The following is a 25,775-nucleotide window of genomic DNA, read 5'->3' on the forward strand; positions in this document are numbered from 1 at the left end:
TGGATACAGGGGATGGAGGGTGGGCAGGATCTGGGGGACGGGGAGACGTAGCCCCTGGATACTGGGGATGGAGGGTGGGCAGGATCTGGGGGACGGGGAGACGTAGCCCCTGGATACAGGGGATGGAGGGTGGGCAGGATCTGGGGGACGGGGAGACGTAGCCCTGGATACGGGGGATGGAGGGAGGGCAGGATCTGGGGGACTGGGAGACGTAGCCCCTGGATACGGGGGATGGAGGGTGGGCAGGATCTGGGGGACGGGGAGACGTAGCCCCTGGATACAGGGGATGGAGGGTGGGCAGGATCTGGGGGACGGGGAGACGTAGCCCCTGGATACGGGGATGGAGGGTGGGCGGGATCTGGGGGACGGGGAGACGTAGCCCCTGGATACTGGGATGGAGGGTGGGCGGGATCTGGGGGACGGGGAGACGTAGCCCCTGGATACTGGGGACGGAGGGTGGGCGGGATCTGGGGGACGGGGAGACGTAGCCCCTGGATACTGGGGACGGAGGGTGGGCGGGATCTGGGGGACAGGGGGACGTAGCCCCTGGATACTGGGGACGGAGGGTGGGCGGGATCTGGGGGACGGGAGACGTAGCCCCTGGATACTGGGGATGGAGGGTGGGCAGGATCTGGGGGACGGGGAGATGTAGCCCCTGGATACGGGGGATGGAGGGTGGGCAGGATCTGGGGGACGGGAGATGTAGCCCCTGGATACGGGGGATGGAGGGTGGGCGGGATCTGGGGGACGGGGAGACGTAGCCCCTGGATACTGGGGACGGAGGGTGGGCGGGATCTGGGGGATGGAGGGTGGGCGGGATCTGGGGGACGGGGAGATGTAGCCCCTGGATACGGGGATGGAGGGTGGGCAGGATCTGGGGGACGGGGAGACGTAGCCCCTGGATACTGGGGACGGAGGGTGGGCGGGATCTGGGGGACGGGGGGACGTAGCCCCTGGATACGGGGGATGGAGGGTGGGCGGGATACGGGGGATGGAGGGTGGGCGGGATCTGGGGGACGGGGAGACGTAGCCCCTGGATACTGGGGACGGAGGGTGGGCGGGATCTGGGGGACGGGGAGACGTAGCCCCTGGATACGGGGGATGGAGGGTGGGATCTGGGGGACGGGGAGACGTAGCCCCTGGATACGGGGGATGGAGGGTGGGATCTGGGGGACGGGGAGACGTAGCCCCTGGATACGGGGGATGGAGGGTGGGCGGGATCTGGGGACGGGGAGACGTAGCCCCTGGATACTGGGATGGAGGGTGGGCAGGATCTGGGGGACGGGGAGACGTAGCCCCTGGATACGGGGGATGGAGGGTGGGCAGGATCTGGGGGACGGGAGACGTAGCCCCTGGATACTGGGATGGAGGGTGGGCAGGATCTGGGGGACGGGGAGACGTAGCCCCTGGATACGGGGGATGGAGGGTGGGCAGGATCTGGGGGACGGGGAGACGTAGCCCCTGGATACTGGGGAAGGAGGGTGGGCGGGATCTGGGGGACGGGGAGACGTAGCCCCTGGATACTGGGGACGGAGGGTGGGCGGGATCTGGGGGACGGGGAGACGTAGCCCCTGGATACGGGGGACGGAGGGTGGGCGGGATCTGGGGGACGGGGAGACGTAGCCCCTGGATACGGGGGACGGAGGGTGGGCGGGATCTGGGGGACGGGGAGACGTAGCCCCTGGATACTGGGGACAGAGGGTGGGCGGGATCTGGGGGACGGGGAGACGTAGCCCCTGGATACGGGGATGGAGGGTGGGTAGGATCTGGGGACGGGGAGACGTAGCCCCTGGATACGGGAGATGGAGGGTGGGCAGGATCTGGGGGACGGGGAGATGTAGCCCCTGGATACTGGGGATGGAGGGTGGGCAGGATCTGGGGGACGGGGAGACGTAGCCCCTGGATACGGGAGATGGAGGGTGGGCAGGATCTGGGGGACGGGGAGACGTAGCCCCTGGATACTGGGGATGGAGGGTGGGCAGGATCTGGGGGACGGGGAGACGTAGCCCCTGGATACGGGAGATGGAGGGTGGGCAGGATCTGGGGGACGGGGAGACGTAGCCCCTGGATACTGGGGATGGAGGGGTGGGCAGGATCTGGGGGACGGGGAGACGTAGCCCCTGGATACGGGAGATGGAGGGTGGGCAGGATCTGGGGGACGGGGAGACGTAGCCCCTGGATACGGGAGATGGAGGGTGGGTAGGATCTTTGGGACGGGGAGACGTAGCCCCTGGATACGGGAGATGGAGGGTGGCCAGGATCTGGGGGACGGGGAGACGTAGCCCCTGGATACTGGGGATGGAGGGTGGGCAGGATCTGGGGGACGGGGAGACGTAGCCCCTGGATACGGGGATGGAGGGTGGGCAGGATCTGGGGGACGGGGAGACGTAGCCCCTGGATACGGGAGATGGAGGGTGGGCAGGATCTGGGGGACGGGGAGACGTAGCCCCTGGATACTGGGGATGGAGGGAGGGCAGGATCTGGGGGACGGGGAGACGTAGCCCCTGGATACTGGGGATGTAGCCCCTGGATACGGGAGATGGAGGGTGGGCGGGATCTGGGGGACGGGGAGACGTAGCCCCTGGATACGGGAGATGGAGGGTGGGCGGGATCTGGGGGACGGGGAGACGTAGCCCCTGGATACGGGAGATGGAGGGTGGGCAGGATCTGGGGGACGGGGAGACGTAGCCCCTGGATACTGGGGATGGAGGGTGGGCAGGATCTGGGGGACGGGGAGACATAGCCCCTGGATACTGGGGATGGAGGGTGGGCGGGATCTGGGGGACGGGGAGACGTAGCCCCTGGATACTGGGGATGGAGGGTGGGCAGGATCTGGGGGACGGGGAGATGTAGACCCTGGATACGGGGGACGGAGGGTGGGCAGGATCTGGGGGACATACACCGTCCTGTATTCTGCACTATAAGGATATGAGGACAGGGATATTGTGTGACATGTGAGCTATATATAGAGACCAGGTCCTAGAAGTGTGTTATACGATGTAGCAGGTGGCGTTGTCATTCCAAGCTCTGTGCTATTCTTACATTTCCTGGAAGGCGGATACATAGTATCAGCAGTGTTGTGTGTTCTTCATCCTTGTGTATCTGGCTACTCTTACATTACATACACTACATCACGGAGCCACGTTTTGGTTCGAGTGAAAGGTTCATCGTCTTGCAGATAATGTCTGTTTTCAGTTATGTATTAATTCTAAACAATTGTCATCTACTTAAGTGGTCATCAGTGCGATGTCACACAGGGAATCTCCGCTAAACCAGCATTTGAGAAACTTCTCAGTTCGGACTGTCCTTCGGGCATCGTGCGTTTACGTTGTATCCCAAGCCGACCCATTGCTTGGAATCTTGTAGTTCATGTTTGGGGTCTGTTATCGGGTAACAAGTTGCGCATGAAGTTCCGACAGCCTTGAAGGGGTAAATTATGGGATTGTCATTTTTATATACACAAGTCTGACAGTTTTCCGGCTCAGTCATCAATTTCCCAAATCCCTCTCCAGAGGCGGAGTGTGCTACAAATTCTCCCCGAAACCGACCAATGGTTCTAAAATACTGCTTGATTTAGCTTAATTTAAGGCTGAAATAAATCGTTAGACGAAGTTGCTGCTGTTTTTATTACTGCCAAAGTGTAACGAGGAGACGGAGGACGGGTCCGATTTAAAGCATCGGATGGTGTAACGCAACGGATCCTCTATGGGCAAAAACATTTAATCTATACTGAGATTTTGCTTTATTCCTGTAAGACGCCTGTCGCCGTGACCAACAGAGCTAGCACTCCACCCCCTGGCATTCTGTGTCTGCGTTCTGCCAGCTTATAAAATCCAAGGATTAAAGGTGCCCATAAATTAGAAATCGGGCTTTTTTAGAGCTCATGGACTGGAAATCTCTCTATTTGCACCGAAATCCAGCCAATCCCAATCAGATGTCGCATTGATGAATTGTAGGTGGGGGTCGGATGGTGAACACGAATCGACTAGATTGTTCATATTTGGCTGTACACGTTTATATATGTGACTATATCTGACGCCTGAGAGATCGGATCGTCCAATGAATACTGGATGCACAGTCGGCCTATTGGTAATATACTCAATAGAGATATAATATTACTACAGTACGGATGATCTCTCTGGGCGAGAGATGCCCCATCTCTCACACGTCACCCAGGGAGGTCTTTAGTTTCCGTCTAGTTCTGTACAGATATGTCTACTCTTCTAGTAAAAGGCTCTACCCTGCTGGCACAGAGAGACTGGCACCCGTGTCATTCCGAAGCCAGCGACTTTGTGCCCAGGCTGATAAAAGGAGCCACTGTTTAATGTCCTTGTAGAGCAGGGGGACCAGTGGTCCTGTTGTTTGAGTGCCAAGCGTTGGCATATCCTGAATGTGCACACAGAGGCGTCTGTGTTTTCTGATGGAGTCACACTAGGCCCAGGGACTCCCCAGTGCAGGTCAGGGGCCCGATGGCTGGGAATTTCCCATAATTCCGGTCTGTACCTTTTACATGTGAGAGGTGATTGTGTAGTGAGAGTGGTCATACATTACAGGAAGTGAATCTGCTTTCTGTACTTGGTGTGTGTGTTCCTGTCCTGTTTCCTGTTGTATCTGTCTCTCAGCTGGTGAGTAGTGTACTCTCTCTCTCGCTCTCTCTCTATAGTCACAGAGCGTTTCCTGGGCTGTCACACTCTCTCTCTCGCTCTCTCTCTGTAGTCACAGAGCGTTTCCTGGGCTGTCACACTCTCTCTCTCGCTCTCTCTCTGTAGTCACAGAGCGTTTCCTGGGCTGTCACACTCTCTCTCTCGCTCTCTCTCTGTAGTCACAGAACGTTTCCTGGGCTGTCACACTCTCTCTCTCGCTCTCTCTCTATAGTCACAGAACGTTTCCTGGGCTGTCACACTCTCTCTCTCGCTCTCTCTCTGTAGTCACAGAGCGTTTCCTGGGCTGTCACACTCTCTCTCTCGCTCTCTCTCTGTAGTCACAGAACGTTTCCTGGGCTGTCACACTCTCTCTCTCGCTCTCTCTCTGTAGTCACAGAGCGTTTCCTGGGCTGTCACACTCTCTCTCTCGCTCTCTCTCTGTAGTCACAGAACGTTTCCTGGGCTGTCACACTCTCTCTCTCGCTCTCTCTCTGTAGTCACAGAGCGTTTCCTGGGCTGTCACACTCTCTCTCGCTCTCTCTCTGTAGTCACAGAGCGTTTCCTGGGCTGTCACACTCTCTCTCTCGCTCTCTCTCTGTAGTCACAGAGCGTTTCCTGGGCTGTCACACTCTCTCTCTCGCTCTCTCTCTGTAGTCACAGAGCGTTTCCTGGGCTGTCACACTCTCTCTCTCGCTCTCTCTCTATAGTCACAGAACGTTTCCTGGGCTGTCACACTCTCTCTCTCTCTCTCTCTCTGTAGTCACAGAGCGTTTCCTGGGCTGTCACACTCTCTCTCTCGCTCTCTCTCTATAGTCACAGAACGTTTCCTGGGCTGTCACACTCTCTCTCTCTCTCTCTCTCTCTGTAGTCACAGAGCGTTTCCTGGGCTGTCACACTCTCTCTCTCGCTCTCTCTCTATAGTCACAGAGCGTTTCCTGGGCTGTCACACTCTCTCTCTCGCTCTCTCTCTGTAGTCACAGAGCGTTTCCTGGGCTGTCACACTCTCTCTCTCGCTCTCTCTCTGTAGTCACAGAACGTTTCCTGGGCTGTCACACTCTCTCTCTCGCTCTCTCTCTGTAGTCACAGAGCGTTTCCTGGGCTGTCACACTCTCTCTCTCTCTCTCTCTCTGTAGTCACAGAGCGTTTCCTGGGCTGTCACACTCTCTCTCTCGCTCTCTCTCTGTAGTCACAGAACGTTTCCTGGGCTGTCACACTCTCTCTCTCGCTCTCTCTCTCTCTCTCTCTCTGTAGTCACAGAGCGTTTCCTGGGCTGTCACACTCTCTCTCTCGCTCTCTCTCTGTAGTCACAGAGCGTTTCCTGGGCTGTCACACTCTCTCTCTCGCTCTCTCTCTGTAGTCACAGAACGTTTGCTGGGCTGTCACACTCTCTCTCTCGCTCTCTCTCTATAGTCACAGAGCGTTTCCTGGGCTGTCACACTCTCTCTCTCGCTCTCTCTCTGTAGTCACAGAGCGTTTCCTGGGCTGTCACACTCTCTCTCTCGCTCTCTCTCTGTAGTCACAGAGCGTTTCCTGGGCTGTCACACTCTCTCTCTCGCTCTCTCTCTGTAGTCACAGAGCGTTTCCTGGGCTGTCACACTCTCTCTCTCTCTCTCTCCCTCTCTCTGTACTCACAGAACGTTTGCTGGGCTGTCACTCTCTCTCTCTCTCTCTCTCTCTCTCTGTAGTCACAGAGCGTTTCCTGGGCTGTCACACTCTCTCTCTCGCTCTCTCTCTCTGTAGTCACAGAGCGTTTCCTGGGCTGTCACACTCTCTCTCTCGCTCTCTCTCTCTGTAGTCACAGAGCGTTTCCTGGGCTGTCACACTCTCTCTCTCGCTCTCTCTCTGTAGTCACAGAGCGTTTCCTGGGCTGTCACTCTCTCTCTCCCTCTTTTCTCCGCTGATGTCTGTTACACCCTCTCTTCCTCTGTTCGCCACCGGTGACCCCGTCCATCCCACCTGTCCCCACCTCTCTCCTGTGTCCTCTATTTACTCCCCCTCTCTGATCTCATGGACTCTGGTCAGCCGTTCGGGGCTATCCTGACTGACTGCTGCTGTTGCTGTCTCCCTTCACACAGAACAACCCATCCCGTTGTCCGTAAGATGGAGCCTCTTCTGCTGGGAGAATCTGGAAGGAAGTAAGAAGCCAGGGGGCCGTCCGTGAGTTGCACGTTCATGTTTTTTGGGTGAGTCCGAGTTTAATCCTTTCGTTGCCAGGTGCTTGTCCTAGATATATACTTCTCATCCGTTGCACCAACGACGTGCCGTTCTCTGGGCTCGTCCTACGTCTTGCTAGCTGTTTCTTGCAGAAATGTTTATTTTTCAGTTAAATCTCCGTTTGCCTGTGCGCTACTCTCGCGTCTAGTGCCAGCGGCCTCCGTATGCAAATGAGAGGGTGGAGAGAGTCAGGAGGTTAGCGCAAATTGCTTTTTGCGCTCTTCTTTTTTGACGTCGGTCTGATAACGTATTAGGGAGGGCCAGGAGTAGACAGATGATGTATCCATCGAACCCACAAAAGAAAAGTAATCTGCAGTGAAGTTAGATACACTCTCTAGAGGAGTGTAGCTAGCAAATGATTACCTAAAGATCACATCTTCTCGTCAGGAAATGACAGACGGCTTCTGGGCAAGAGGTTTTACGTTGAGAGGTGTCTATTATCAGTGAGGAATTATCATATTCTCTTGTGGGTGCAAGTTATGTTTAATATTTGTACTCTGAGTTACAATTGCTACATACTTTCTGTAGTCCGCAATTGCACCAGTGCCGTCTACAGGTTAAAAGAAGGTACTGCACTCCATTCACCGTATAGAAGATAAACATACACTGAAAACGATGCATTAATTTACAGCAAAATCAATTGCAAAGTTTATTATATTTAATTTTACACAACATAGTTGGAAATCCTGGTGGAACGATACCGTCTCTTTAAATCTGTTTAGTGTCAATGTGATGCTGTCATGATGGAGGAGGGGCCCCCGAAGCTGGTGGATTACTTTGTCATCGCGGGTCTGACGCCGACGTGTCGGCCTCTGGAGGAGGAGAACCGGCAGAGGTCGGCGCGGCCGGCGGAGCCGGTTATCGATGTGGCCGTCATCATTCGCTCCCAGTGTGAGGAGGTCCCACATGGGTTCACCTGCATCGAGAAGACTCCTGGGGGCCAGTCTGCGGATCTCAACCCCAGCCTCCTCACCAACCAGCAGATCTACCTGTGCTACCGCCGGGGGAGGGACAAGGCCCCCATAACGGAACTGGGGTAAGCAGCCGGTCATAGGGTCTTCCTGTCTGCTGGTTGGCCCTCTCTACTCATTCTGATCCTCCTCTGTCCTTCCAGGGTCCACTATGAGGGGAAGGAGAACCTGCGTCCTGGCTTCCAAGTAATCGACACTACGCCATACAGTCACTCTGCCAACTTGAGTTCCGGGGCCCCGGGTCACCCGAAAACCTTCCTTACCTACAAAAGGGCCCCTGAAGCCCAGGGCCTGAATACATTGGGAGTAATGGACATTTGCATCATTAATCCAAGTAAAGGAGACAGTACGCCCCACACCTTCTGTAAGGTGGACAGGAGCTTAAACACCAGCATGGTGAGCGTTGTCTGTGAGTCCCCCCCCCCCCCCCCACCCTTCCCAGTGTCTGGACTGTGTGTGTCTGTGAGCTTCCCCCTATTGTCTGGACTGTGTGTGTGTCTGTGAGTCAACCCCCTAGTGTCTGGACTGTGTGTGTCTCTGTGAGTCTCCCCCTAGTGTCTGGACTGTGTGTCTCTGTGAGTCTCCCCCTAGTGTCTGGACTGTGTGTGTCTGTGAGTCTCCCCCCTAGTGTCTGGACTGTGTGTGTCTGTGAGTCTCCCCCCCAGTGTCTGGACTGTGTGTCTCTGTGAGTCTCCCCCTAGTGTCTGGACTGTGTGTCTCTGTGAGTCTCCCCCTAGTGTCTGGACTGTGTATGTCTGTGAGTCTCCCCCTAGTGTCTGGACTGTGTGTCTCTGTGAGTCTCCCCCCTAGTGTCTGGACTGTGTGTCTCTGTGAGTCTCCCACCTAGTGTCTGGACTGTGTGTGTCTGTGAGTCTCCCCCTAGTGTCTGGACTGTGTGTATCTGTGAGTCTCCCCCCTAGTGTCTGGACTGTGTGTCTCTGTGAGTCTCCCCCTAGTGTCTGGACTGTGTGTCTCTGTGAGTCTCCCCCCTAGTGTCTGGACTGTTTGTGTCTGTGAGTCTCCCCCTAGTGTCTGATCTTGTCATTCTATTTGCAGTTTAGCCCTGCTCTCTTTCTCTGCTACAAGAAAGCAATCGCGAAGACTCACAGCCTGGTGTATGAAGCAGGTCAGTCTGTCTGTGTCTCTGCAATTTGTGTGCTGAACTTGTGTATGGAACAAGTACCTGTGGTTTTAATACCAGTAATACTCAATTCTGTTCACGAGAGGGAGAGTGTGGGGTCTGCACATAAGATTTGCCCCGGGTCAGTATTGCTAACCCTCTAATGTCATTAGGGGTGATCGGCCGATTCCCTGAGACGGACAACGACCTGTTCCCTTTTCCGGAACTTGTACCAATCTTCTGCCTGCCTATGGGAGCCACCATTGAGAACTGGTCGCTGGACACCAAGTACCCCCTCCCCATCTTCTCCACCTTCGTCCTGACCGGAGCATCGGGAGACAAGGTGAGCTCTCCTGGTCCTGTGCTCTTACCTCTTCCGCCATCAGTACTTACTCTGTAACACTGACCCACCTCATTTCCCGGCAGGTATACGGAGCGGCCATTCAGTTTTACGAGCAGTACCCGCAGGAGGCCTTGACCGAGAAGCAGCGCCAGAGACTCGGACTCCTGAGCGTGGTGGACCGGCGTCCAGTCAGCGGCCGATCGGTTCAGACCATGAAGAGTATCTGCGTCCTGTCCCACTGGCCCTTCTTCGACGTGTTCCAGAAATTCCTCTTTTTCATCTATCGTTACTCCATCTCCGGACCCCACGTGCTGCCGATAGAGAAGTGAGTCCATTATAGGGTGATGGGACTAACGGTGAAGGAGAAGTCGATCCATAGTTGGTGCTGGATCACTATTAAAGTGGGTGGCAGCCTATGTACAATAAGTTTATATTTATGTTAAGGAGCAGTTGTCGAGGGTCAGGGCACCTATGTGTGATCATTCTGCATCTCCTGGTCATCTGTGTGTCCCCCAGTTGTGAAGTGAGCGGAGATAGGTCAACCTGTAGCCAATCAGATCGTTGGAATGTCCACGGTAATGGAAGTGAGGACGGGGTAGGCGGTGAGATGAGAGGAACAGAGGCCAATCAGAAACCACAGACTGTAAATGTCATTTAACTCCCTGCGGTTCTGGTAGGCGGCTCTGCTTGTCCCCACTGCAAACTGATCCGGCCTCCTCCTGTACTAATGGGACGTTATTTAGTGACCCTCTGAGGGCTTAGAGTCCGGGAGGATTTCGGGGTACTCTGTAATCTTTCACGCGGTCTCCGAGGCCCAGATCCGGCTCCCTCAGTAAATCGCAGGACTGACTCTATCAGCGTTTCCTCTCTTTACAGACACATCTCCAACTTCATGTTCAACGTCCCATTTCCGTCTCCGCAGAGACCCCGCATCCTAATCCAGGTAAGTACCTGTCCGAGATCTCTGTACTGCTCAGTGTCGCTATAGGAAGCTGCAAGTATAAAACTCTCCACCGTTATCCCTGAATGTCGCCTATACTTCCATACTAGATATCACTATGGTAATATTGAAATAGATAATTCTATATATCCACAGAAAAGGGCCAAATGCATAAGGCCTTGCATTCCATAAACGCTCAGCACTTCCTGTTACCCAGAAGCCCATGTTCCTGGGAAACGTGTAGACAGGAAGTGGTCTCTGGCAGGGCTTCTGTGGGATCTAACATGTCTTCTTCTTCCTCAGATGTCTTCGTATGATAATGTCCTTCTGTGCCAGCCCGTGTCCTCTCCTCTGCCCCTCAGGTCAGTAACTCTTCACTCACTACTAACAAAGCCTTTAAATTCTGTATACACCAAAGTAATAGCGGAAAATTAACTTTGTCCTAGTTACTTTTAGCTGCGGGAGATCAAATTGTTAAGATCCTTTTTAAAGGAACAGAAAGTTTTAAGTTGTCTATAGACAGAAGTTGGAAGTCATTTTCTCCATAAAATGTCATTTATATGTCATTTTTTTAAACAAAACAGATCCCACTTGACCTACTGGATTTTAAAGCGCTATTTCAGAGGTCCTCAAGTGCGAAAGATTAAAGAACTTTCATTCTAGACTACTGACATAGTTGAGATGGTTGAAAAAAAAAACCAACTCTGTAAGCTCTACCGATTGTAGGTGAAGACCAAATGAAGTTTTATGTGATGTTTCCATGGACTGGGGGAAGACATTCTTACCTGCACTCTCCGCTTCCTGAGCTCTGTTAATGTACAACCCCCCCCTTGTGTTGCAGTGGAGCGAGTTACGTGACGTTGCTGCAGAACCTGGGACCGGAGAACGCGGTGACGCTGCTCCTGGCGGTCCTGACGGAACAGAAGCTGCTGATTCACTCGCAGAGACCGGACGTACTAACCAGCGTGAGCGAAGCTCTGGTATCGGTGAGTGTCCTGTACAGTCTACGCAGCGATAGTCAGTCCAAGTTCGTCTTCTCTCCTAGTTACATCAGTATTAGTTTTGAAAACCGGAACCTGTCTCAAAGATGTCCAGTTTATTCAGAAGACCTCCCCCCCACCTCTACAGGTATGGGGTGAGGTGGTCTCTGCATGTTCCTTAGATGCCCTCTCTCTCTTGTCCTCTGCAGATCATCTTCCCGCTTCGATGGCAGTGCCCCTATATCCCTCTGTGCCCCCTCACCCTCTCTGATGTCCTCTGTGCACCGGTTCCGTTCATTGTGGGCATCCACTCCAGCTACTTCGACCTCCACGATCCACCGCAGGACGTCCTCTGTGTGGACCTGGACACGAATACTCTCTTCCAGTAAGTTCCCCGGTGAATATATACAATTTCTCAGTGTGTGTTGATATATAAATATATAATTATATCCCAGTTTATTTAACATTCGAATGCAATGAGGTTCCGCGACATTTCGCGTTCTGTTTGATCCATGCCCAAATGGTCCATGAGACCCCAGTACAGTACCATGTCCTTTGAGTAACAGGAGAATTTATAGCTACTTCTATGCTAGAAAACCCATCTCACTGCCCCTCAATTACCACAGAGAGCTGGGGGAGCTAACTAATCCACTAGGCCTCCAAGTTGGTGGTAAAGCGCGTTCGATGTTAACCTTCCATAAAGGCTTACCTGGACGATAGTATTTGGCAATGGTTGGAGGGTCCCACACAGTGTCTGACAGCCGCCGGTGCTAGGTCCGGACTCTTGAACTGAATGAATGAAAGAGGGAAGTGGGAAGTACCCTACGCATTTCGTCTGGTCTTCCCGCATCAGTTTGGCAGAATAATGGAACGTTTGACTGCTTGTTAACTCTCACTAACCCTCTCCTGCTCGCTTGGGATGGTATGCTAAAGCTATATTGGCAATAATGAGGATTCTGTTCAAGTTTACGGCTGTGGTATATAATAACAGCATGGAAAATATATAATTTTTATTATATATGTATTTTAGTAGATCCCTGAAGCATAGTGTACGAGAGATGTTTTGATCACTGATATATTCGGACAGGCCACCAATAGATTGAGCTTCAGGCTGATTTTGTTGTCTTTTCCAGGAGTGAGGAAAAGAAAATTCCAACTTACCAGACTCTGCCCCGGAAGCCCTGCAAGGTCCTGCGCAGCAGCCTGAGCGACCTCCACAAACAGTTGGACGAGAGTGAGGCCCTGCTTGCTTCCTGACTGTCCTCTGCCTGTGTCCCCTGACTGTCCTCTGCCTGTGCCCGCTTCCTGACTGTCCTCAGCTTGTACCCTGCTTCCTTCCCTTCTCTATCACGTGCCCCCTGACTGTCCTCTGCCTGTGCCTCGCTTCCTGACTGTCCTCTGCCTGTGCCTCGCTTCCTGACTGTCCTCTGCCGGTGCCTCGCTTCCTGACTGTCCTCTGCCGGTGCCTCGCTTCCTGACTGTCCTCTGCCGGTGCCTCGCTTCCTGACTGTCCTCTGCCTGTGCCTCGCTTCCTGACTGTCCTCTGCCTGTGCCTCGCTTCCTGACTGTCCTCTGCCTGTGCCTCACTTCCTGACTGTCCTCTGCCTGTGCCTCGCTTCCTGACTGTCCTCTGCCTGTGCCCCGCTTCCTGACTGTCCTCTGCCTCGCTTCCTGACTGTCCTCTGCCTGTGCCCTGCTTCCTGACTGTCCTCTGCCTGTGCCCCGCTCCTTCCCTTCTCTTTTCCGTGCCCGCTGACTGTCCTCTGCCTGTACCCCGCTTCCTGACTGTCATCTGCCTTGCTTCCTGACTGTCCTCTGCCTGTGCCCCGCTCCTTCCCTTCTCTATTCTGTGCCCCATGACTGTCCTCTGCCTGTACCCCGCTTCCTGACTGTCCTCTGCCTGTGCCCCGCATCCTTCCTTTCTCTATTCCGTGCCCCCTGACTGTCCTCTGCCTGTGCCCCTCTTCCTTCCCTTCTTTATTCTGTGCCCCCTGACTGTCCTCTGCCTGTGCCCCGCTTCCTGACTGTCCTCTGCCTGTGCCTCGCTTCCTGACTGTCCTCTGCCTGTGCCCCGCTTCCTTCCCTTCTCCATCACGTGCCCCCTGACTGTCCTCTGCCTGTGTCCCGCCTCCTTCTTCACTGTCCTCTCTATGCCCAATTCCTTCTCCACCATGGGCGCCTTGTTTGTCCGGTCACCGGACCGCTCTCTTTTTATTGTGTGCCTGCCTGTCGGCCATGGCTTTTCCATTATTTGTGGATGTCATCCGCTTTCTGTTTGTTCCAGTCGCCGCGCACCCCCTTCCCTGAGCTGTGTCCAGCTGTGACTACTGTCGCTATATTGTTGAAGCTGCTGGGAGTGAACGTAGCTCAGGGCAGTGTTTGATTTTATCTGATCAGTGTACAACAAGCCCATGGAGGAAGCGTCTCTGGAGTTCCTGCTGACCGACTATGACCTCATATACGGGCGACGGACGCAGTTGGAGTTGGACGTGCAGGCGTCCTTCTTGCGTTTCATGGCCTGTCTTTTTAAAGGATACCGGTCCTACCTGCTGCCAATCACGCAAGCACCCTCTGAACGGACACGGGACTCCAGCAACCTGTTCAACATGGAGGGTAGGTGGAACAGATGGAGAGAAGATGGGTGAAAAAGACCTAATAATGTACATAGGTGCCGCATTGGTGAAAGAGGATAGAGATGTCCTTGGGGTGGAATGAGCCATGGAGAATGGACAGGTGGGTGTACATTTAGTGGATGAGGGAAGAAATGATGGAGAGAAAATGAGTAGGGTGAGGATGGATGAGAGAAGAGGACCATTAAAGAGAGCAGTCAGGTAAACCATTGGTGGATGAGGATTCGGGATGAGTCTGGAAGGAGAGTAGGGTGGTGGATGAGGTTATCTGGAAGTTGCCACCTTCAGGGTGTAACATGCAAAATACGTGACATTACTTCTCAATAAAAACAATTCTGCATATACATTAAATCAGCATATTTCTGAAGACCATGTGATTTGTTTTCTCCTACACCTAAGTTTTCAGTAGGTACAGGGTGTGGTCACTTACCCTGCTGAAAGCCGCTACACCCTGTAGTCCTCACTGAAAGCCGCTACACCCTGTATTCCACTTGTTAAAAATTACACCGAATATCTTTAGTATTAAAATGAAGCCCTAAAACGTTTCTTAATAATTAATGCTGGATTATATTATCTAGCAGAGTTCGGTGAATGAATGAGGAGTTCTGATATGTTGGGTAGAGGAATGAGGTTGTGGAGGTGGATAGATGGTAAGCTGAAAGAGCGGTCAGATGGAGGCTTGGCTTATGATCTTGAGGTGATTGGTGGATGAAGAACAAATGGTGGAGAATTGCGGTAAGATGAAGAATGAATGGTGGTGGAGAATTGGCGTTGGATGAAGAACGAATGGTGGTGGAGAATTGGCGTATGATGAAGAACAAATGGTGGTGGAGAATTGGCGTATGATGAAGAACGAAGGGTGGTGGAGAATTGGCGTATGATGAAGAACTAATGGTGGTGGAGAATTGGCATATGATGAAGAACAAATGGTGGTGGAGAATTGGCATATGATGAAGAACAAATGGTGGTGGAGAATTGGCGTATGATGAAGAACAAATGGTGGTGGAGAATTGGCGTATGATGAAGAACAAATGGTGGTGGAGAATTGGCGTATGATGAAGAACAAATGGTGGTGGAGAATTGGCGTATGATGAACGAATGGTGGTGGAGAATTGGCCTATGATGAACGAATGGTGGTGGAGAATTGGCGTATGATGAAGAACGAATGGTGGTGGAGAATTGGCGTATGATGATGAACTAATGGTGGTGGAGAATTGGCGTATGATGAAGAACAAATGGCAGAGACCAGTGACTGTGTCTTCTCTGTAGGGTTCCGTAAGTCCAGAGACCGCGCATACCAGAAGTTGTACTCCCAGCTGCTAAAAACTCAGATGTTCACGCAGTTTATTGAAGACTGCTCCTTCGTCAGCGACCGGCATGCTTCGCTCGAGTTTTTCGATAGCTGTGTGGAGAAGGTACGTACGCCTGGACCTACCCCTCAAAGACTTCTGAGGTCGCCTCCGACCTGTCACTCTCTATAAACGCCATGCTCTGTGATTTTAGGTGCAGACGGACGGGGAGAAAATGGAGGACCTACATCTGGTGGAGCTGGACGAGTCTCACCGCAGCGAGCACACAGTCTTTGTCATGCCGGCCGAGGAGCCTCAAGATGCCAATGAAACGGAACCGCCAGCTCGATACAAGTGAGACATTGTTGTGCTGGTTCAGAGGACTTCTCGTTGTGTTGATAAAACTCACCTGCTTCATTATCGCCGTCGTTCTTTTCCTTCCCACAGGTATGAAAGTTTCCCAACTCTCCAGAGAGAGTTATTCGAGCTGCCGCAGGATCTGCTAACGCCGCCTTCTAGCCAGTCAAAAACCAGTGCCCCCAGCAGTCCTGCCCCGCGACGGACCAAACCGGTAAGTAAATGATTTCATTTTCTGTGAGTAGCATTTAGGGCCGTTCCTAAACATTTACATGTTTGTGTTTGGCAGGAGATAAAGACTGCTCAACGTGTGGCCCAGAGATATTCCTGCATACCAGATATGTGGGCAAAATGCCTTATTGGGCACTGCTATGGGTTGTGGTTCATCTACCTACCCACGTTCGTCAGGGCCACGGTGTCCAAGGTGCGGGCGCTGCAGACTGCCTACGATGCTTTGAAGCAGATGGAGACGAAGAATGTGGTCCTTCCAGATGAGGCAAGTGGGATTAGTAGCGTAATAATACTTGACCGTTCCCTGTATCGGATGTTACCGATGGCTGCTCTGGCACTAATTTGCTGCCGTTATTTGATTGTGCAGATTAAAAGAGCAAACGGATACAGCGATGCAATAAGACCCCATCGCAGTGCCAACTATATGATGGCAGTATATACCTGTTTATCTCGTAGTCGCCTTTGTGTCGTTTTTCCGTAGTTTTGACACCATTTGTTGTTAGCTGTGTGTACGAACTGTTGGTGCTCTTTGTAGTGTCCAGTTGTTGGTACCCGCTCACGCCCCATTTTTGTTGGCGCCTTGACTCTCCTCACAGGTGTGTTACCGCATTTTGATGCAGCTGTGTGGTCAGTATGGGGAGCCGGTCCTGGCTGTACGCGTGATGCTGGAGATGAGGAAAGCCGGAGTCGTCCCAAATACCATCACCTACGGTTATTACAATAAGGTGTGGAGAGCCGCGTGACATGGAGCGTATGGAGGAAGTCAGCCCGGTTGCTCAGTTATCGCTCTGTCTCTTCCGCAGGCCGTTCTGGAGAGCAAGTGGCCGTCCAGTAATCAGACTGGCAGGCTACACTGGGCCAAACTGAGGAACGTGGTTCTGGGAACCGCCCAGTTTCGTCAGCCCCTCAAACAGAGACACCCGGGGTCTCGGACTCCTCCCCCTCAAAGTGAGCCACCATCCAATCACCTCTCTCACGTTGAACCCTAGCTTGTATAACGGTATTTAAAGGGTCTATTAATATGTACAGAGATTTATTTATTTTTTATTTGTGTAAACTAATGACCTCAAGAATACGACATCTACCACCAAACCACACTGAGTATCCTCATTGCACAACTGCATTGCACAACCATATTGCACAACCGCATTGCACAACTGCATTGAACAACCTCATTGCACAACCACACACTCTACTCCTACTAAATTGGGACACATTGGTGCATTAATAAAAGTTGATTAGCAGCTCCTGTTGCTGATTGGTGGGTCCCCAGGGCATCTTGACCACTCTTCCAGGCCCCAGCCTGATCCTCCCACATCTCCGAGGCTCCGTTAGTGTCTTCCGGTAATTTTATTCACCGAACTGGATCCAAGTGACGTTCTTGTTTTGTAGATCACTGGACGCCTGAAAGTTCTGCTGCGGACCTTCCCCCGCGGCTTAACCTGCTCCGACAGTCCACCTGGGCCGGTCACACGAGCCAGGGCTCTGAACACCCCTCTCCAGGAAGAATGGTGAAGAGTTGGAGTCTAAACTGTTCCCAGAGGGATCGGTGTATGCTGCCGATGGAAATGACGGACAGTAAGTAGCTCAGAGTTTGCTCCATGACCTCTCGAGTAAACGCCAAAAAACGTTACGGAGAAAGATGACTGATTTTTGACCTGTAACTCTTAAACTTTTACTTTCGTGGTTTTTACGGTGTTGAATAAAAATGTTGAATTGATTGTCTTGCAGTTACATCCAGATATACATTAAATCCTCATGATTGTTTCTAAAACTTAACTTAAGAAGGTGTCTTTCTGCATGGGTACCATCGGCTACTTAGAACATCCATGTATTGGATCTTAAACTTTCATATGCATGTATGTTTGGGTTGTTGTTTTTTTTATTAGAGGTTGTTTTTATTGGGAGAGTGGTTTTTTTTACCTATTCATTCATACACTATATTTTTATCTCTCTATAATTACTCTGAAGGACAGTAGAGACATGTAGGGCTTGTGACTTCCTAATCCACTTGGAACTTTTGTGTGCTAAACCATTGGTCGAAATGACCTTGTGTGTCTTCTTCACCAGTGATGGGGGATTTGGAGGTTGAAGAAGTGACCGTTCGACCGGATGTCAGCCCGTCATTAAGTTCTTCACATAGAAGGACTTGCGGGACCCCCCTTATACTCGGGCCTTCAGAAAACGGCAGCTTGTCCAACGTCAGCTTCCTAACGGATGGTACGGGCAGTGAGACCGTTACTTCTGATGAGTCCGAGCTGGTCATGACCGAGAGCTCCACAGAAGCCCTCGCCAGCCAGAGCATGGTCGAGGGTCACTCGTCCAAAGATATTACGAGACGGCGCAGTCTGGCTGGTAAGATACAACAGCTGCTCACCCCTTCCAGGAAGCCTTCCAGGACGTCAATCCTCAGAAAGACTGGAAGCCTGGCAGAAGCCCCTTCCCCACTCACTTCAGAGCAGCAACATAGCTGGAAAACCCTCAAGGAAAGTACCAGGAGACCAGAGTCCACCGCCTCCGAGGTGAGATGATGCTCCATGTATGTTGAGTAAATGGTTCTGGAACTGTGAAGTCACGTGTACCTGGGTACTGAGATGTGGTGGTTGGCTGTTGTTTTCTGTCTTTCTTTTATATGAGAAGTAAAAACTGTTTTGTTACATGTTATAACCATGCCATACTAGCTGTGCCAGCCATTGATCTAGAACTAATTCTTGACCCTCGCCAAATGTTTGACTTTGCTCTTACCAGAGCTCTGTGTCCTTGGGAAGTGAGGTTGACTTGTCAGACATTGCGTTCTGCAACTTTGCCATCCATAAATCCACCGACCGACTGATGGAAGGAGGCCAGGAGTTACCAGCCGTAGAGGTAGGTACCGCATGCCCGCACACAACTATGTAACACATTGTCCAGCGGTTATACCAGCCGGCCCTAGATTGTGAAGTCGTACTACCCTTCATATTGAGAAGAGGGAGAGCCGAGATGTCTAGCCTTGTAGTGGGAGTCTGGTGGGACTGAGCCTGAAGAGGTCCATCTGCAGGGAGGAAGGTCAGAAGCCTTTGATCGCTGGTGGTAAGACTTCTTGTCCACTTTCTATCTTTAAGGTAATGCTGTCCAGCTGTTCCACGTGCCCGGCATGTCACTCGTTGATCTACGACGAGGACATCATGGCTGGTTGGACATCTGATGACTCCAACCTGAAAACGCTTTGTTCATTCTGTGGTCAGAACTTTGTGCCGTTCCTGAACATCAAGATCACTGATCTGCAGAGACATAGGAGGTGAGGGTGGTCTAATCCTTGCGCTATATATGGGGCTGGGTCTGCCGTCCGTTCCCTTGCTAATATTTATCTTCCGTTCTTTATGTTGACCTGCAATATTTCCAATTATTAATAAACCTGACTGGTTGTACTGTATCATCAGTGCTTGTGACACCTCGTCTGACGTCCCTACCAGGGGAGGCGCTGGGAGTAGCGGGCCCGTTCTAAGTGACCGGTATCAGTGTTTGGTGCTAGACGAAGCCGAGTCTCGCGGACCGTGCAATGGATTCCCCGATGTCCAGGTAGAGTGTTTTATTTGAGCTGTAACACGCATGTGGAGGGAAGTTTTTCTTGTGCTATGGTTGATCTCTGGGAGATATTTCTATGGTACGGGTGGAGATACGCCAGATTGTATGTGGGCGAGTCGTGTTTCCATGCTCGTGACTGGGTGGTTGTCCTCCCTCCAGCAGCATTCTGTCAACGATGCCAACTCCGAGATGGTGACGGTGGCGTACCTTTGCCCGTTGGTGCTACGCAAGGAGGTGGAGAGTCTGCTCGAGAATGAAGGTGGTGACTTCTTGTCCCAAGCGGAACTGGTCAACAGCCACCCCATTATCTACTGGAATCTGGTCTGGTACTTCCAGCGTCTGGCACTGCCCAGTAACCTCCTGCAACTCATCTTGGCATCCAAGCACGTCCGACAACCAGCACAGGTGGGCTTTGAGCGTGGATGGGTGTGATAGTGATGCAAGCAGAGGTGATCAATACGGAGTCTTGATGACTGGCTTTTTACCTTCCTAGGTTGTGGACAATCCGAACGTAAGCGTGCGGTTATTATGGGATGTGCTTGTGCAGGATCCTGACCGTTGGCCGCCCATGTATGTGCTGTGGAAGCTGCATAGTGAGTATGATTAATGGAAATGTCCGTCCTTCTGATCCACCGTGAGAAGATGCAGAGAGGTCATTGCCCTCTAATGCATTCTGACCCCTCGGAGCAACCACAGGACGCTGGTAGCCGTACAGCCAGGGGGCGGCTATTCCCGGGGGTGGGGGAGACAAATGTTTACATTCTGTCCTTTGTGCACTAGTAATGTAATATCTCCACATTTTATTGTGCAGGAAATCTCCCAACCCACCTCCACGGCTGGCGTTCCCACTCCCACCCCTTCACCCTGGAATTCCTGGAAAAGGTCCTCAATTTCATTGGACTCTTTGAGGTCCATAAAGCTATCTCGCTGCTACTAACTGTCCTACAGGAGCAGAACTCTCCTCCGCAGATCCTCCAGAGGTAGATATTATTATTATTATTATTATTATTACGCAGTGTTTTATTACGTGTCAGTATTTTGCGTACCATCGTATAACCTAAGACGACCAGACGTTACATACAGATATATAATACAAACGCAGTAGAGATATAGAGGTCTCCCCCCTACCCTCAGTCAGACCCAATAAGAAACAGTACCTCCAGGTTTAAACATTAGATCAAAAGGAAAATTAAAGTCGTCGACCAATTTTGTACATTTTCAGAATATTGAAAATTTAGTAATGTTTATGAGAAGATTTGAGCAGTACGCAGGATATCTTATGGGAATATATGTGCAAAATAGACCATAAGAATCTATTTTGCAGATATAACAGAACAATTATTTTCACATTTCTAGGAAAACTTTGAGATCAGGGTTCCTTCCCGTTTTTTCAGTACCAAAATAAAATGTAATGAAAAAAGTTCATATGATGATATTCTCAAATTGCTCAGTGACTTTGTAAAAGCTCAGATAATTGTGTCTCTGTGGTATACGGAGACTCCAGCACTGAAAGAGTTACCACAAATACCTTGTGCGAGGACTGTAGGTACTGTCCACAGGTCAGCGAGACCATATATGGCAGAAACCAGTTTGAGTGGTCCTATCTTCCAGAGATTAATTCTATTCTGCAAATATAACAGAGCATAAAACAGGGACCCAAACGCGTCGGGTGAGAAAGAAGAAAGCTTCTGATGAATTCTTAGGTCTCTCCGTATCCGTATGTGAAGAGCGGACGGGCCTCAGGTAACAAGATCCACTTTCCTCTCCGTTCCACCGCACGGGTGACTTGACAGCAGTGTGGCCCAACGCGTTTCTTCTTCTTATGTATTAGGACTACAACAGGGTTGTGCATGTTAAATGGACAACCAGCTGCCTTATATTCAGCCCTCATTACCATCCTTAATTGCTAATTAGCTTACAAAAGACCACCCCTTGCATACAATGTGTGTGTCATAAGAGCCTATGAAATGAGGATTTCAATGAACTGTCAATAAAACAATGTAATGTTGCAATTCTTATAAAATAGCATAGAGGCAATTTGTACACATTATATACAGCGTATGTAACATATCTAGCACTTACATCTCCTCCAGATTCTGCCATCTTTGGGGGATGGTGGGTGGTCCTATGTCTAGGCCGGCCCCCTTCCAGCTATGTCACTAACCCAATGGTAAAGGGGGCCAATGACCTAAGGACATCCTTCCCCCTCTCGATGAGGGTGGTGCTCTAGTAGACTGTATATAGCAATCTTTTACAGCCAGAAAATGGGATATATCTGCAAAAGAGACCTCATGTTCAACTTTTAACCCCACCATTAGCAACTTACTCCACTAATAAAGGTATAATTGTAAGACCCCATTCTCTCCTATGGTAATGTTGGTCTAGAAATGATAAGCGATGAGGGTGGGAGACCTGTTCTGTAACGTTAGGTTAGTAATTGCCGAGAACGTCTCCTGATTATACCGATCTCTAACCTATAGGGGGATATACCGAGAGACGCTGCTTCTGACGATAGCCGCCCTGGGCAAGGAACACATGGATATAGGTGAGCTGGTGATTATTGGCGGCATAGGGCTGGTTATTGAGGGCAGGCTATGGAAAGTGTCCCATAGAGGCGGTGAGAGAAGGGGGCTCATGAACAACAATTTTAATAGAGAAACACCACCCACATTTTTTGGGGGAATAGCTAAAAAGTTGTACTTGTACATTCCCCCTGTGGGCTTCTGCTTTTTTACTAAAGGAAGCGGTGTTGTCGATTAAACGTAAAAGGGGGGCGGGGCATCGACAACACCTTTTACCTGATCAGAAAAGTGGAGAGCAGCACTTGACTACCGGAGCTTTCTCTACCCCGGATAAGGAGACTTTTTCTATATTTGTCTTGCATAGGGTACTAAACCCAAACTAAATTTTGGATGGAGATCTTCTTAAAGGGTTGTCCCACGCTAGGAGAACTTAATGTAATCTGCCCTAAGGAGCCCCAGGAATTAATGCTTGGAGACTCCAAATGTTCAATCTTCGATAGAATTCCATAGAGCTGGTTATAATAAGGGTTTTGTCCCTTTTAAGGACAGGGGAGGACCATATGGAAGAGGTGTGAAGTTCTATATGTGGGGGGCTGCTGGGGAACCATTTATGAGACGGGAGGGAGGAGCAGAGCAGGTCCGCGTGGGCGTTACCTAGGGATGTATTCTCACCTTGTTGTACCAGTAACTAACGTGTCGTCCCTCCCACAGCTGCATTTGATAGTAAATATAAGGCTGCCTGTAAGAAGCTGGGAAGCTCGTTGGGAAAAGAAGAACTGCGCAAACGTCGGGCTCAGCTCCCCAGCCCCAAGGCCTTGGACTGCCGTAAGACGTTTGGGGCCACTTTGGAGTGCTAGGACTTCTCTCTGATGCTAGCTATTCGGAAGGTGCAATATGTTGAGTGGTCTCCGATTTTTTGGTCCGAGACTGGACTGTTGGGAGGAAGCGGAAGCAGAGACCCTCTGCCCTTACCCCCGACAAGCCCAGTGTAAAGGGAGGATCAGACGTCAGCAACGTCCTATTCTTAGGGTCACTGTGCTGTGTACGAGGATGGACATAAATGCTGCATCTACGTGTGGACACCCCCCGTCCCACGCAGGCTGGAGATATGAAACCCATTAGCCAGCGCTACCTGCATCTTGCATGCCAACCGGAACACATCGCCAGGAAACAGGACATTAATCCACAGTCTTTTTAATTATTTTACAATTTTTATTTTTTTTTTAATGCAGTGCTTAAATTGCACCACATTTTAGGGTAAAGTTGTATGTTTTACGTTGACCTCTGCAGTTAACCTCTGATGTTTTGTCTGCTGTTTGGGTCAGATGTCAAAGGAGGTTTGTTGTGCGTGATCCGTGTACCAAGAGAGTCCGTTACGGAGAGGCCACAAACTTCCCATTTGTTTTTGCCACTTTCTTTAATGTCTTCCACGGATACAGCCGCTTCCACGTTCATCTCCCGCCAGCGCTCGGAATCTCTACTCGTATTCACCGGCTCTCAATTGCCAAAGCTGTGTCTCTCTCTCTCTCTCTCGCCCCGATCAATGTGAAAACGTGATGCCCATCTCTCTGTCCCACACCGTGGCTCTGTGTTTCGTTTGGAATTTATGGCTTTTTGTAAACCGATGGGGACATCGTTTTGCATCCGTTTAGTCTGCCTGTGGAACGAGGGTTAATTTAGTCGTCTTAAATTGTCAGTATTAACAGATATATATGTATATTACACTTTAATTTATTGAATTTATGTGGGGTTATTCTTGTTGTGTTTACGCTGTTACCGTAAAGAACACTGGGGTTACAGTGTTCTATAGTGAGGCAGGGTCAGCTCGGGGCACCCTTGTGTTTTACCCTATATCTCTGGAGCAGGAACCATTCCATCCAGTTTCTAATTACTCAGTAGGCCGGTAATCTGGTTTATAGGAGGCCGCGGGATGATAAAGGGAGCAGACTTCACAAGTAGCAACTGTGCAAAGTTTCTCTATTTTGTTACGTTCTTTTATATCCACCATTAATCTATAGATATATTTTTTTGTATTCTCATTGTTTTCCTATATTTTGCAGATTTTAACCATAAATGTACAGAGAGATGTTGCTCTACTGCAGGTGTTCCCGATATGCCCCTACCTCATGGTCACCACCCATTGTGCTCTGTGTATATTGAGGGGTGCTTCACAGACCTGGAGCATTTTATGTGTTTGGGGGTATGACGAAAATAAAAAAGTGTTTGCATCGTTTATTTCCGCTGGTGTGTCCGGTACTCGGGGTGGGGACGAATGAACCGAGAGTAGATATTGGAGTAAAATTAGAAAATGATCATGTACGTTTTTCTGGTAGTCGGATACTATGGAAAGATGTGTGATCAAACACTGAAGATACGATAGTAGATGTTCTAAACACACAAGGTCGGTGAGGACCAATGTGTGATGTTTTATGCACTGTTGAATCTTTTCTCCGACAATTACTGGGGCTTGGGGGGAGGAGGGGGCGCTGTAAAAGATAGCGTTAGACATCACCAGCTCCCCCAAAATATAAACATTTTGTCCCGAATAGACAACAGTGAGATTTCCCCAAGTATGTCCGATAGAGAAGGAATGGACCTTACCCCCAGTAGACCTCTATATGCAGAACCTACCTCCCAAAACTGACCTACACACTTTCACCAGTAGAACTTGGTCAAGGAGTTTTATTGTGACCTAGCACATCTCTGATCCATGGTGGCTCCGTACTTTGGCCAGAAGGGAAGCAGGATGATCTCTTCATTTAGAAGGAAGGGAAGGTCTCGTTAGGCTAAATGTATCCTCCTGGCAAGTGAGGAACAGAGAGCAACAAGATCACATTCATAACTCGAAAGGACACGTGCCAAGACAAAGACGATGGTGGTACTGACTGAAGCCCTCACAATGAGGCTAAGTTCAAGTCTCATGGGGACAACTGGTAGAAGTCGGACATGTGAGCACCTTGAAAAAGAACCTGGAACGGAGAAAGATTTGAGCGCCAGACCCTTTATTGAGGCGCTCTTGGAGGAACGGAAGCATCCTTGAGAACCATAAGTGATGTGGAGCCCACCTGCACTGTAAACGGCAGGCTTTATAGGTCTACCAGACCCTGTGGTTGATCTTGTAGTAGACCAATATGCAAGTGTGTAATATGATTTGAGTAAGAGCATCAGACAAACACAACACAGGATACATCTTCAGTACCCATGCAGTTACTGGCGGCTTGTTCCTTCCGATCATGGATGGGATCATGAGAAGAAAGGTCCGACCCAAGGAGGCTATACCCTTGGAGATGGATGATGGACGACACCTCACCAAGTCTGATGTTTATGATTAAGCAAGAGTAAAAATAATCACCTAAATTAGACACATTCTTCTACTTCCGTTGTCTCGGATGTAATGTTCTCATAAAAGGAGACTTGTATGTTATTAATGCACCTGAGCTATTTATGATTTATATGATGTCCAAACAACAAACATTAGCTTCAAACCCAACAAAAGAAATTTCCAAATAAAACAAAACATTAGCCGCAATTCAGAGGGAGGGGTAAATAGTGATCATGTGGCCTACAATATATCGGAAGGACGAAGAGACCCCTCCCCCCAAAATACGAATTGCGGAACATATTCTTAAAAGGGGACTGAGGACAGACTGGTTCGGAACCACTTTTATACGACACAATGGACACCCCAGAAGTCTGATCTTTGTAGGAATCGATCATGTTACTAGATACTGTAGAGGGGGGATTATATAGCGAACATCTCAAGAATAGAGGTAAAATGGATCGAGAAGTGTAAAACCCTGTCCCCACATGGACTGAATATGGATTTTGATTTGGGGTCTTACCTGAAAATTTAAACAATTCCGAGTGTATGAACCAAATAATCCCCAATTTTAGTATGAATGGCACAATGAATTTTTTATTTTACTTTTAACTATTTTATATATCTATTTTTTACTTTTTGGTAATTATAT

The 25,775-nt window shown here is 50.4% G+C and overlaps 1 protein-coding gene across 3 annotated transcripts; it reads left to right on the forward strand.

The window, feature by feature from the left end:
* Window positions 1–2,899: 2,899 nt before the first annotated feature.
* On the forward strand, window positions 2,900–24,039 carry DENND4B (DENN domain containing 4B). 3 transcript variants are annotated; one of them, XM_075192405.1, is made up of 29 exons: window positions 2,900–3,194; window positions 6,719–6,826; window positions 7,580–7,893; window positions 7,972–8,224; window positions 8,885–8,954; window positions 9,122–9,291; window positions 9,375–9,616; window positions 10,168–10,234; window positions 10,535–10,593; window positions 11,073–11,217; window positions 11,421–11,596; window positions 12,345–12,445; window positions 13,609–13,824; window positions 15,111–15,256; window positions 15,345–15,484; window positions 15,578–15,701; window positions 15,777–15,983; window positions 16,315–16,443; window positions 16,522–16,666; window positions 17,111–17,296; window positions 17,789–18,240; window positions 18,467–18,583; window positions 18,820–18,995; window positions 19,138–19,276; window positions 19,442–19,687; window positions 19,776–19,875; window positions 20,094–20,262; window positions 21,763–21,827; window positions 22,516–24,039. In XM_075192405.1, the coding sequence occupies exons 3-29, from the start codon at window positions 7,598–7,600 to the stop codon at window positions 22,659–22,661; spliced, it is 4,482 nt and encodes a 1,493-aa protein (XP_075048506.1). In that variant the 5' UTR covers window positions 2,900–3,194; window positions 6,719–6,826; window positions 7,580–7,597; the 3' UTR covers window positions 22,662–24,039. The 3 variants fall into 3 exon arrangements, with proteins under 3 accessions (XP_075048506.1, XP_075048505.1, XP_075048507.1); XM_075192404.1 differs by lacking the exon at window positions 2,900–3,194 and adding an exon at window positions 3,205–4,625; XM_075192406.1 differs by lacking the exon at window positions 2,900–3,194 and having other exon boundaries at window positions 6,396–6,826; window positions 19,445–19,687.
* The last annotated feature ends 1,736 nt before the right edge of the window (window positions 24,040–25,775 follow it).

Source organism: Mixophyes fleayi, chromosome 12 (assembly GCF_038048845.1).
Source record: "Mixophyes fleayi isolate aMixFle1 chromosome 12, aMixFle1.hap1, whole genome shotgun sequence".
NCBI classification, from domain to species: Eukaryota; Metazoa; Chordata; class Amphibia; order Anura; family Limnodynastidae; genus Mixophyes; species Mixophyes fleayi.

Coding starts and splice junctions, on each gene's coding strand:
- DENND4B (XM_075192405.1), top strand. CDS start 7,598: ATGATGGAGGAGGGGCCCCCGAAGCTGGTGGATTACTTTGTCATCGCG. Junction 20,263..21,762: donor CCTCCGCAGATCCTCCAGAG/GTAGATATTATT, acceptor TCTAACCTATAG/GGGGATATACCGAGAGACGC. Junction 21,828..22,515: donor CAAGGAACACATGGATATAG/GTGAGCTGGTGA, acceptor TCCCTCCCACAG/CTGCATTTGATAGTAAATAT.